The sequence below is a fragment of the Cetorhinus maximus genome, chromosome 7 (genome assembly GCF_964194155.1).
Source record: "Cetorhinus maximus chromosome 7, sCetMax3.hap1.1, whole genome shotgun sequence".
In the NCBI taxonomy this organism is placed as follows: domain Eukaryota; kingdom Metazoa; phylum Chordata; class Chondrichthyes; order Lamniformes; family Cetorhinidae; genus Cetorhinus; species Cetorhinus maximus.
In genome coordinates this window covers 4,084,681-4,098,573 of record NC_135885.1, presented here as the reverse complement: position 1 = coordinate 4,098,573, position 13,893 = coordinate 4,084,681, and the positions used below count along the sequence as shown (strand labels likewise).

Genomic DNA, 13,893 nt, shown 5'->3' with positions numbered 1-13,893 from the left:
GGATTGCAGTTCAACTTCTTATACACTGAAATTTCCATCGTTTCATGTTCTTCAATTCTCTGATTTACAAAGCACTTCTGTCACTCACACAGTTCAGGGAACTTGGCAAAATCCCACATCAGCGTCATGCAGATCGCTCCCCTTCAATATTCTCCCCCCAAAACGTGGATCTCTTCAACTTTAAAGGCAGGAAAATGAAAGGACACCTTGTAGAGTAGGGATGGGCAAACTAGAGACTGCACACCACATCCGGCTGGCGGAAGTTTTTGACATGACTCACGGCTGTGCCGGGGGAGTCCAATGAACACAGAAGTAACGTCTGGTAAGTTAGCCAACGATCGGTGGCCAGAGGTGGTCATTTCTCATGGAATATGGTGCAATGCAAGAGAGCGGAATGCACTTGGAGAAGCACTCAGAGCAGTACAAATAACTAACTAGCTTGCAACAATGTTCAACAGTCCAGCCAAGTATGGTCGACAAAAGCAGTCATGTTGATGGGTCCAAGTCTGTTGTTTGGACTTTAGGATTCCAAGGCAGGCTAGTGGAGGTGAAAGTTAAGAGAAAGGCAGAGATGAAGGTGCTGTTGGGTTCATGGTGTCAATGATTATTGTACAATTTCTATTCACCTTTAACCCTAGCTCATGGAAACATTAGTTTTACTTACTGGGATGTAGAAGGGAAGGGGGGATATCTGTCTGGTTGCTTGCCTAGTGTTGCTCTATCAGACCGTCTTATGATTAGCTCAACAGGAACCCAAAGAGGGCAAGTTCCCCAATATCCATTATAAAACGTCCTTCTACTGTTCTTGTTTGGCTTCCGAGGTAACAGTATAAAGCCGCGCTTGATTCTGACCTGGACTTTCAGGAGATTTTATGGTTAATTTAGCACAGTGGGTGGGCATTTCTTGAGGAAAGTGGTCACCATGCGAGAGGAGAGAAGCACATGTGAAGGAGCACAGAGAGCAGCACAATGTAAGTCAAGAGGGTGAGAAAAAGGGGTTACGCTTGATTTTGTCATTATAATGGCATCCTTAGAGTCAGAATCAGAGGTCTACAGCACAGAAAAAGGCCCTTCGGCCCATCGAGTCTGCGCCAGTCAAACTATTCTAATCCCATTTTCCAGCACTAGGCCCATGGCCTTGTATGCCATGGCATCACAGGTGCACATCCAAATACTTCTTAAATGTTGAGGGTTTATGTCCTCTGGTTGTTGATTCCTCCACCAAGGGGAAAAGTTCCTTCCTGTCTACCCTATCTATGCCCCTCGTAATTTTATACACCTCAATCATGTCCCCCCTCAATCTCCTCTTCTCCAGGGAAAATAACCCCAGTCTATCCAATCTCTCCTCGTAACGAAAACTCTCCCGCCCAGGCAGCATTCTGGTAAATCTCCTCTGCACTCTCTCTAGTGCAATCACAACCTTCCTACAATGTGGATTCCAGAAGTGCAAGCAATACTCTGGCTGTGGCCTAACCAGCGTTTTATAGAGTTCCAGTATAACCTCCCTACTCTTATATTCTAAGCCTCGGGATGGTATAACTTTCACAATAAGGGTTTAACGTTTACTCGCACCAAGATTTATCTTTAATTGTTTGTTTCTTCAGCATTTATGCTCCCCCCAACTGCCCCATTTTCAGTATGTTGAAGAGCGAACTAGGGATCGGACTATTTTAGATTTACTTCCTTTTAATGAAAGGGCTAATTAATAACCTTGTAAAGGAACCTTTAGGAAATACTAACCCCAATATGATAAAATTTTACATAAGATTGAAAGTGAAATAGTTCATTCCGAAACTAGGGTCTTAAACCTGAACAAAGGAAACCATGAAGGTAGGAAGGGTTATGGTGGATTGAGAAAATAAATTAAAATATTTGACGGTAGACTGACAATGGTTAGTATTAAAAGAAGCATTACATGATCGACAACAAATATGTATTCCTCTAAGACACAAACTCAACAGGAAAGGTGAATCAACCGTGGCTAAAAAAAAGTTAAAGATTGCAATAAATAAAAGGAAAAGGCTTATAAGGAAGCCAGAAAAAGTGGTAAATCGGAGGGTTGAGGACACTTTAGAATCCAGCAGTGGAGGAACAAGAAACTGGTAAAGAAAGGGAAAAGAGAATATGAATGCAAGCTAGCGAGAAACATAAAAGCGATCTGTAAAAGCTTATTTTGATATGTGAAAAGGAAAAGATTAGCAAAGACAAACGTGGGTCCATTACAGGTGGAGACAGGATAATTTATAATGGAGAATAGGGAAATGGTAGGGAAACTAAACAATTACTCTATCTGTCTGTAAGAGGAAAATACAAAAAATCTCCCAGAAATGCTAGGGAACCGAGGGACATGTGAAAATGAGGAACTGAAAGTAATTAGCATTAATAAAAAGGAAATACTGGAGAAATTAATGGGACTGAAAATTGTTAAATCCCCTGGCCCAGATGATCTACACAGCCCAGAGGGTTGAAAGAGATGTCTATAGAAATAGGGATGCATTGGTGGGTATCATCTAGAATTCTATAGATTCTGTAAAGGTTCCTGCAGACTGGAAAGTAGCAAATGTAAACCCACTTTAAGGGAGAGAGAGAGAAAAAAAAACTGAGAACTACAGACCTGTTAGTTCGATATCAGTAGTAGGGAAAATGTTAGAATCAATGATAAAGGATGTGATAACTGGACATTTAGAAAATAACATGATTGGGCAGAGTCAACATGGATTTAGGAAAGGAAAATCATGTTTGGCAAAACCTGTAGGAGTTTTTCTGAGGATATTACTCGTAGCATAGATAAAAGAAAGTCAGTGGATGTGACATATTTGGATTTTCAGAAGACTTTTGACAAGGTCCCACAAAGGAGGTTAGTAAATGGGGTTGGGGTAATAAACTGGCATGGAGTGAGAATTGGTTAACGGACTGAAAACACTAAGAATAAACAGGTCGTTCACAGCATGGCAGGCTGTGGCTAGTCAGGTACTGCAAGGGTCAGTGCTTGGGCCACAGCTGTTCACATTATATACAAACCATTTGGATATGGGGAACAAATGCAATATTTCCACATTTGCTGATGACACCAAATTGGGTGGGAATGTAAGTTTTGAGGAGGATGTAGGGAGGCTTTAAGGGGATTTGGACAGGAATGGGCAAGAACATGGCAGATGGAATATAATGTGAATAAGTGTGAAGTTATCCACTTTGGTAGAAAAAACAGAAAGGCAGAGTATTTCTTAAATGCTGAGAGATTGGGAAGTGTTGATTTCCAAAGGGACCTGGACATCCTTGTTCATGATGCCACTAGAAGGTAGCAGGTAGGTGCAACAAGCAATTAGGAAAGCAAATTGCATCTTGGCCTTCATTGCAAGGGGATTTGAGTAAATTCATCTTGCTGCAATTGTATAAAGCCTTGGTGAGACTGCACCTGGAATAATGTATACAGTTTTGGTCTCCTTATCTAAGAAAGGATATACTTTGCATAGAGGGAGTGCAACGGAGGTTCACCAGGCTAATCCTTGGGACGTCAGGATTGTTTTACGAGGAGGGCTTGAGGAGACTGGGTCCGCATTGCCTAGAGATTTGAAGAATGAGAGGTGATCTCATTGAAATTTACAAAATTCTTATAGGGCTTGACATGGTCGATGTAGATAGGATGCTCCCTCTGACTGGCAAGTCTAGAACCAGGGGAAACGGTCTCAGGATAAGGGGTGAACCATTTAGGACTGTGGAGGAGGAATTTCTTCATGCAGAGGATAGTGAATCTTTGGAATTCTCTACCTTAGAGGGCTGTGGAAGCTCAATCATTGAGCATGTTCAAGACAGAAATCGACAGATTTCTGTATACTAATAGCATCAAGGGGGATGGGGATAGTGGGGAAAAATTGCATAGAGGTAGATGATCAGCCACGATCTGCTGAATGGCGGCGTAGACTCAAGGGGCCAAATGCTTCTATTTCCTGTGTTCCTATGTAATTTCCATACCCAGATGTGGCCTGCCAACCAAAATGTTTGTCCACTCTTGCTTTAGAGACTAATGTCAGGAAGCACTTTTCCAACACGAATATAGTGATCAATGCCAGGAGTGGTCTTTGAGTTGGGTCACCCAAAACTTGACTGCCTGTATCCTAACTCACATCAACCCTTGTTCACCCATCACACTTGTTACTCATCGATCTACACTGTTTCCTGCTCATGGAACGCCTCAACTTAAAATTTTCATCATCTTGTTAAATTCCTACAGTGACCTGGCCCTCCCCATCTCTCTCACTTCCTCCAGTCCTACAATCCTTTGAGATATCTATGGGCTTCCAATTCTAGTCTCTTGTACATCCCCGAATTCCTTCACTCCACCACTGACCACCAGCTGCCTGGGCTCTAAGCTTTGGAATTCCCTCCCTAAAATTCTGGGTCTCTCTCTCTCTCTTCCTTTAAGACACTCATTAAAATCTATCACATTGACATAGTTTCTGGTCACCTATCTTAATATCTCATGCTGCTCAGTGTGAAATTCTGTCTAATTAAGGTTCCTGTGGAACACCTTGGGACATCTTACCACTTTAAAGGCGCTATATAAATGCACGTTATTGCTGTACTTTGCAGAACTGCTGACCAAACTGGTCATCACCTGTTACAAAACTGCTGCACATGCATTTTCCCCTTGGTGAATTAGACTATATTAAGAGATCTTTATGTTCCATTCTGCTGCCAACATATAAAGCATGATACCTGTACATTTACCAGGTCATGTAAGTTTGCATTCAATTTTATGGTAGAACAGATAGTTGAAGGCATAGAACTACACTTCCTCAATACTGGCATTTATATAGTCCTATAGCATGGAACAGGGACAAAGAGGCGAATGACCTGCTCCTACCACCATTAAATATCTCAAAACTATTCACGAACTGAACTGTATTTAACATTTATGATAATGGAGCAATTCAACAAAATATGCACTAATAAGGCAGTGCTACCGAAGTGGAGGGGTCGAGGCCACATAACTCACCGTATGAATTACAAATGATGTGGGTCTCAGGGTATGATTTCCACAAAATTCTGTCACACCACGATGGGACATTTGTGCGGACCTGTCAGTAGAAAGAACACCTGCATTCACATTTATTCTACCAAGCTCTTGGGCTGCTTGATCCTGCTCCAGTTTGCCAGCTTTATCTGCTTCAGTTCTACCTGCCTAGCCTTCAGCTCTCAGCATCTTTCCGAGAGCTGGTACAGATATGATGGGCCGAATGGTCTTGTCCTGTGCTGTGAGATTCCATAAATAGGCTGTGAAATATTGATAGGCTTTCATTAGGTAAGGGTATCGAGGAATAAATGTATGCATGCGTGCTTTCCCCTTTCCTGTTCTTGTTCCTTTTTTAATGACTGTACATTGGGAATATCTTGAAGTTGCGAAGAAGTTGTATTAAAAAGTTGGCCCACCACCAACTTTCATGGGTCAGTGATGCTCATTCATTGAAGTAAAAAAAAAAAGTCCCTTTGCACGAGGCATGTCTCACAAGTTGAACAACCATTTCATCAGATGAAATTTTTGTTTATTATCGCTCTTGGGACGTGGGCGTCACTGGCTAGGCCAGCATTTATTGCCCTCTAATTGTTCAGAGGGCATTTTTAAGACTCAACCACATTTCTGTGGGTCTGGAGTCACATATAGGCCAGACCAGGTGAGGACAGCAGACATTAGTGAACCAGATGGGTTTTTATGACAATCGACAATGATTTCGTGGTCATCTAGATATTTCTTGAATCTACTGTGGTGGGGTTTGAACCCAGGTGCCCCAGGGCATTGCCCTAGATTTAAATATTTTTCTCTGGGGTGATTTGGAGGAAGTGAAAAGGAACAGTTGTCAAATTTTCTGAAAGCTGAGCCAGATTTAAAGAAAGGTCACTTGCATTTCTTTGAGTGCAGAGAGGAAACGACTAAACATGCATTTTGGCAAAAGATCATCGTCCTGAACTGTTAATCGTTTCTCTCCCACAGATGCTGCCTGGCCTGCCAAGGGTTTTCCAGCATTTTCCATTTTTAATTCGAATTTCCAATGCATCTGCAGCATTTTGCTTTCAAATACGTACCTTGTTTCTCCACCTCTTTCTTGAGCATCAGCTGAGGGGTATAAATTGGAGGTGACAATCCAAATGGTTTTCTTAATAAGGACATCAAATGTTAGAATTTAAATGGACATTAATTGTTTTAACCTAGGTCAATTGTAACTCAAGTATCAATGTTACCCAGTCCCCTTTTCATGGGAAAAAATAATGGAATCGAGTAATACGATCCCAAATAATAGGTTAAAAAAAACATTTTAGGATGTCATCACAGAATTGTTACGATGCAGAAGGGGGCCATTCAGCCCATCATGTCTGCACCAGCTCTCTGAGCATTTTAACTTAGTGCCAACCTCCTGCCTTTTCCCTGTAACCCTGCACATTGTTTCTATTTAGATAATAATCCAATGTCCTCTTGAATGCCTCAATTGAACCTGCCTCCACCACACTTCCAGGCAGTGCATTCCAAACCCTAGCTTCTCGCTGTGTGAAAAAGTTTTTCTCACCTCGCATTTGCTTCTTTTGCAAAACACTTTAAAACTATGTCCTCTGGTTCTCGATCTGTTTACGAGTGGGAACAGTTTCTCCCTATCTACTCTGTACAGGTCCCTCATGATTTTGAAAACTTCTATCAAATCTCCTGTTAGCCTTCTCCTCTCCAAGGAAAACAATCCCAACTTCTCCAAACTTTCCTCATAACCGAAGTAACTCATCCCTGGATCCATTCTTGTAAACCTCTTCTGCACTCTCTCCAATGCGTTCACATCCTTCCTATAGTGTGGCGCCCAGAACTGTACACAATACTCCAGTTGAGGTCTAACCAGTGCCTTATATAAGTTCATCATAACCTCCCTGCTCTTGTACTCTATGCCCGTATTAATGAAGCCTAGAATACTATATGCTTTAGAAACAGCTCTCTCTACCTGTCCTGCCACTTTTAATGACTTATGTACATATACACCCAGGTCTCTCTGCTCCTGTACGCCCTTTAGAACAGTATCCTTTATTTTATAAACAAAAAACTACTGCGGATGCTGGAAATCCAAAACAAAAACAGAATTACCTGGAAAAACTCAGCAGGTCTGGCAGCATTGGTGGAGAAGAAAAGAGTTGACGTTTCGAGTCCTCATGACCCTTCAACAGAACTGTTCAACAGTTCAGTTGAAGGGTCATGAGGATTCGAAACGTCAACTCTTTTCTTCTCCACCGATGCTGCCAGACCTGCTGAGTTTTTCCAGGTAATTCTGTTTTTCCTTTATTTTATACCATCTCTCCATGTTCTTTGTACCAAAGTGTATCACCTCACATTTCTCCGCATTCAACTTCATTTGCCACCTATTTGCCCGCTCCACCAATGTGTCAATGTCCTTTTGAAGGAATAATTTGGTTTATTCAGTCACCACTAACCAGTGTCCCTGATTATAGAGAAATACCAGGTTTCAAATCAATGCAACTGGCCTTTCTTGGAAAACATAGACAGAGGTGTGGAATGTGACCCTCAAACTATCATTCAGAACCTAAAGCAACTTCTGTGATCTGGAATGCACTGTCTGAAAGGGCGGTGGAGGAAACCGGGTAAATCTTTTAAAAGGAAAAATTTGCAGGGAAACTTTGGGGGGTTGGGGGGCGGCAGAGTAGGACTAATTATAGCACTTTGACAGTGGGCACAGCCACAATGGGCCAAACAGACCTCTCCTCTTTTGCAGAACTTATGACAAATAGAAACAGAGCTAGGCCAAGCCTGCTCCACCATTCGATAAGATCATGGCTAGCATTTTATTTAATCTCTACTTTTCCATTCTGTCCCCATATCTCTCAATTCCATGTGCCCAAAAATCGACCGTAGTTTGGAATATACTCAACAGCTGAGCATCCGCAGCTTTTGGGGTAGAGAATTCTCAAGATTCATAACCATTTTTTATGAGCTCTAGTCCTAGACTCTATGGTTCTATGTCTTAAAATGCGTCTGGAGCTATTCATTAATTGAAAACCAGTGGCCATAATACTTACACGATTACAAAGCTTTATTGTAGGTGGTGACAACAGGAGTGAGAGAGAAAAAATTACAAGTCTGCAAGATGAGTAATCTGCAAAAGACTAGGAAAGCCATTACATACCCCGGTAGGTTTCTGCTTATGGCAAACGTAGACATCCCGGGAACCTCGCTCATATCGATATGTTGGAGGGAATGTGATTTCCTCTTCATCTACAGAGAAGACCACATAAGAAACCAATGAAACAAACCTTTCGGATCCAGCCTTGGCCATGAACAACAGATAATATAACGTCAGTACTTACAAAATCGAAGAAATATTTTATTTTTCTCTTTCTCCAGGTTCAGCTGGTCAACTTTCTGAAGAGGCTCAAACTCTTTCCTGTTAATGTAATTGAGTATGTCCTGAATGGAGAAACACAGAATGAAAAGAGGGCAAAAGGCAAACAAGATATTGAGAAGTGACGCACCGAGGCACACAGGCCAGGACGCCCCTGCTTCAATCTCATACCTATGCCAGGTTAGCTGATGTCAGCTTGGGATTAAAAGTGGGGAAAAGCAGGAATGCTACTGTTCACCTCACTGACCTTGAGCTATGGGAGGAGGAAAACAGGGTGGGATACCTCGGTGTAACAGTGGCCCAGCAACCAACAGCAAAGAGGGAGAGAACATTTGGGGCGGAGACAGTTACAATAGACTTTTTGGTTTACCTCAAAGACAGAGTGCCTTTGGCTCTTGTTTTTTTCCCCAGTTCTTTCATAATAAAAGATGGCATAAGGACATTAGTGAGAAAGGACCTTTGTTCAGAAGGTCATGAAGTAGAATCAGTATGGGTGGAGATTAGGAATAGCAAGTGTCAGAAAACGCTGGTGGGAGTAGTTTATAGGCCCCCTAACAGTTGGGCAGAGCATTCAACAAGAAAATTATTAGAGCTTGTAACAACGTCAATGTAATAATTGCTTGAATCTTCATATAGATTGGACCAATCTAACTGGCAAAGGTGGTCTGGAAGATGAGTTTATAGAATGCTCTCATGAGTTTCCTGGAACAATAAGTTGTGGAAACAATTAGGGACAAAGCTACAGAGATAATGAATGCATTGGCTATGATTTTCCAAAATTCACTAGATTCTGTAATGGTCCCAGCAGACTGGAAGCTAGCAAATGTAATACCACTATTCAAGAAAGGAGGGAGCAAGAAAGCAAGGAACTATAGGTTAGTTAGCCTGGCATCAGTTGTGAGGAAAGTGCTGGAATCTATTAAGTCTTAACAATGCACTTTGTAAAGCATAACATGATTAGAACAAGTCAACATGGTTTTACATAAGGGAATCCTGTTGGCCAAATTTATCAGGGATTTTTGAAGATGTAACTAGTAGGGTAGATAAAGAGGAAGTAATAAATGTAGTATACTTTAATTTCAAAAGACATTGATGAGTAGCCACACAAAAGATTAATACACAAGATAAGCTCAAGGAGTTGGGGGTGATAGATCTGCATGGATAGAGGACTGGCTAATGTAGAGGAAGCAGAAAGTAGGGTTAAATGGGGCATTTTCAAGTTGGCAAGGTGTGACTAGTGAACTGCTGTGAGGATCATTGCTATCAGACCTCAGCTATTCACAATGTGTGAATGGCTTAGAAGAAGAGACAGAGAGTGAGGTATCTAAGCTTTCTAATTATATAAACCTAGGTGGGAATGCAAGCTATGAGTAGGGCACAAAGAGGCTCCAAAAAGTGGGCAACAAGATGGAAAATGGAGTATAATGTGGAGATATAATGTGAAGTTATTCACTTTGTTCGTGAGAATAGAAACACAGAATTTTTTTTAAAAAAAGAAATGAAACTTGTAAGTGTTGATTTTCAAAGAGATTTGTGTGTACTCGTACAAGGAACGCATTAGCATGCAGTTGCAGCAAACAATTAGGAAAGCAGACAATATGTTGGCCTTTATTGCAACGGGATTGGAGTACAAGTATTTTACAGGTTACAATTGTACAGGCTTTGGCGAGACCAGCTGGAATACTGTTTGAAGTTTTGGTCTCCATAGTTAAGGAAGATGTATGTGCAATGGAGGTGGTACAGCAAAGGTTCACTAGATTAGTCCCCTGGCTGAGAGGGTTGTCCGAAGATAAAATGCTGAGTAAACTGGTTCTATATTCTTGTGAGTTTAGAAGAATGAGAGGTGATCTCATTGAAACATTCAAGATTCTGTAGAGGCTGGACATGATAGATCCTGAGACATTGTACCCCCTGGGGAATCTAGAACAAGGCAATACATTTCAGGATAAGGGGATGATCATTTATGACTGAGATGAGGAGAAATTTCTTGACTCAACGGGTTGTGAATCTTTGGAGTTCTCTACCACTGAGGGTTATGGATGCTCCATCAATGTATATATTTAAGGCTGAGATAGATTTTTGGTGTCTCAAGAAATCAAGTGGGATATGGGGAGCAGGTGGGAAAGCGAAGTTGAGGAACAAGATCAGCCATGATCACATTGAATGGCGGGTGGACAGGCTTGGCAGGCCCAATGGTCTACTCCCGTTCCTATTTCTTATGTTCATGAGATTTGAGCATTGCAGGCAAGGCCAGAATTTGTTGCTCATCCCTAATTGCCTTTGAGAAGATGGTGGCGAGCTATCAACTTGAACTGCTGCAGTCCATCTGGTGTGAGCACACTCACAGCGCTGTTTGCTGTTATAGGTTTTTGACCCAATAACAGGGAAGGAACGGTGGTATCGTTCTGAGTCAGGATGATATACAACTTGAAGGTGGTAGTGTTCCCATGCATCTGCTGCCCTTCTAGTTGGTAGACGTTGATGGTTTGGAAGGTGATGTTGAAGGATCCTTAGAGAGTGGCTGTAGCGCATTTTGCAGCATTCCTGCCGCAGAGTCAGGAGGCTCAGAGCTTGTACCTGACCACAGACAGCCCGGTCAGTGTCGACTGGAACTCTGGCTTGGAATTCCAGTTGAATCCAGCAGAATTCTGGTGTCCATTGGGTGTGGGTGACACCTCCTCCCAATCATGTGGGATGGGAAGCCCATAAAGCACCTCTTGTCAAATAGGACTAACACCTTGCTATTGGCTGGTTCTGGCCACGGAAGGAGCATTCACATTGCATCAGGTTGGTATTCTCCATGGGAGAAATTTGAAGATATGAAAACAGCATCAGAAGCACTCTGCATGCAGCTATCACCCATGTTGTTACATTTCAAAATAATTAATTTGGGGTGGAAGGAGGCTGTGGTGAAATATTAATCCCTGCTGGTGAGGTGAGAGTTACTCAGCCAGGGGACATCGCTGCAGCAGTTCCTCAGGGTATCCCAACCATCTTCAGCTGCTTCAGCAATGACGCTTTCCTCTATCATAAGGTCAGCGTTCTTTGATGGCTCATCAGTGTTTAACTCCTCAGACATTGAAGCAGTCTATAGCTGCATGCAGCAAGATCAGGACAACATTCGGGGCTGGTAAGTGGCAAGTAACATTTGCACTCTATATGTGCCAGGCAATGACCATCAATGAGAGAGAATCTAACCATCTTCCCTTGATGTCCAATGGCACTACTATTGCTGAAACTCCCACCATCAATAATCTGGAGGTTGTCATTGAACAAAAACTGAACTAGCCATGTAAATACTGTGGCTACAAGAGCAGGTCAGAGGCTGGGAACTCTGCTGCAAGTAACTCACCACCTGAATCACCAAACCCTGTCCACCATCTACAAGGCACAGGTCAGGAGCGTGATGGAATACTCTCCACTTGCCTGGGCAAGTGCTGCTCCAACAACACTTAAGAAGCTCAACGCCATCCAGGACAAAGCAGCCTACTTAATTAGCCCCCATCCATCACCTTCAACCTTCACTCCCTCCACAACCAGTGCACAGTGTGTACCATTTACAAGATGCCCTGCAGAAATTCAACAAAGCTCCTTCGACAGCACCTTCCAAGCCCATGACCATTGCCAGCTAAAAGGAGAAGGGCAGCAGACACATGGGAACACCACCACCTGCAAGTTCCCCTCCAAGTCACGCACCATCTTGATTTGGAAATATACTGCCGTTCCCTGTTGCTGAGTCAAAATCCTGAAACAGCCCTCTTAACAGCACTGTGGGTGTACATATTTCACAGAGTTCAACAGTTCAATAAAGTGGCTCACCAGAACTTTCTCGAGGGCAATTAGGGATGGGCAATAAATGCTGGCTTTGTCAGCAACACCCATATCCCATTGAAATATTTTTAAAGAATAAGTTCAGACTCCTAGGCTAAATATCACAGCTGTGCAGACAGCACCCAACATTCAGACAATGACTTAGCCAGCTGGATCAAGAGCCTGTGGAAAATCAATTAGGAATACGCGATTGCATTTCTGCTGACTGATGCAAAAGCAAGCCTGGATGCCTGCAATAAGTCTTTAGGATAACAGAGATCCCACTGCAAGTACAGTGAAGGATAACAGATAGCATGGAATCTCCCTCTCCTTGTCACCTCCATCCGATCAAAACTGACCTTTACCTTTACCTAAGGCCACCAATGGTAAATGCAACAATAGTCTAATGACAGCTCTCCCTTACATCTAGATAATGTCATGTAATTCCATTTTTATATATAGCTTATTAATAATGGGGTGCCTTTTGCTGTTGCTACAGTCTAAATTTTTTTAAGACCTCCTGGAAAAGGCCAAGCCTCAGTATCTATCACAGTAACTGGACCACATACTGGCTGCAGTCCGGATAGCACATTCATCAACAGAAAGCTGAGTAATTCAAACGGCCTACAATTCATGTTATCAAGGCAACCAGCAAGTGCTCCACCCGATGACCATAAGACGTAGGAGAAGTAGGCCATTCGGCCCATCAAGTCTACTACATGATTCAATGAGATCATGGTTGATCTGATAATCCTCAAATCCACTTTCCTGCCTTCTCCCCATAACCCTCGATTCCCTTACTGATTAAAAATCTGTCTATCTCAGCCTTAGGTATACTTAACGACCCAGCCTCTATAGCCCTCTGTGGTAAAGAATTCAACAGATTCACTACTCTCAGAGAAGAAATTCCTTCTCATCTCTGTCTTAAATGTTTGACCCCTTACTCTTGAGATTACGACCTCTGGTCCTAGACTCTCCCACGTGGGGGGAAACAACCTCTCAGCATCTACCCTGTCATGTCCCCGAAGAATCTTATATGTTTCAATAAGGTCGCCTCTCATTCTTCTAAACTCCAATGAGTACAGGCCCAACCTACTCAACCTCTCCTCATAAGAAAATCCCTCCATCCCAGGGATCAACCTAGTGAACCTTTGCTGGACTGCCTCCAATGCCTGATTATCTTTCCTTAGATAAAGGCACCAAAACTGTTCACAGTATTCTAGGTGTGGTCTAACTAGTGCCTTGTATAATTTTACCAAGGTTTCTTTATTTTTATACTCCATTTTCTTTGAAATAAAGGGGAACCAGTAGATGTAATTATTTTGATTTCCAAAAGGTAAGATAAGATACCACACATAAGGCTACTTAATAAGATAAAGGCCAACATTCCACTTGCCTTCCCTTTAACCTGAACTTGTATGCTAGCTTTTTGTGATTCATGCATGAGGACACCCAAATCTCTCTGTGCTACAGCTTTCTGCAGTCTTTCTCCATTTAAATAATATCGAGCTCCTCTATTCTTCCTGCCAAAGTGCATAACCTCACATTTTCCCACATTATATTCCATCTGCCAAGTTTTTGTCCACTCACTTAACATATCCAAATCCCTCTGTAGACTCTTTGGGTCATCCTCACCACTTGTCTTCCCACCTATTTTTGTGTCATCCACAAACTTGGCAATAGTACATTGTAATAG

General features: G+C 42.3%; 1 protein-coding gene across 1 annotated transcript in view; it reads right to left on the bottom strand.

Annotated features, from left to right (window-relative positions):
* The window catches only part of inppl1a (inositol polyphosphate phosphatase-like 1a), a 213,809-nt gene that overhangs the window by 32,296 nt on the left and 167,620 nt on the right, over positions 1 to 13,893 (bottom strand). Inside the window, exons 16-18 of the mRNA XM_078544958.1 lie at positions 8,353 to 8,452; positions 8,172 to 8,260; positions 4,997 to 5,078 (exon numbers count right to left, since the gene is read on the bottom strand). Coding sequence (XP_078401084.1) covers positions 4,997 to 5,078; positions 8,172 to 8,260; positions 8,353 to 8,452 — 271 coding nt within the window. The remainder of the gene's footprint in view (positions 1 to 4,996; positions 5,079 to 8,171; positions 8,261 to 8,352; positions 8,453 to 13,893) is intronic.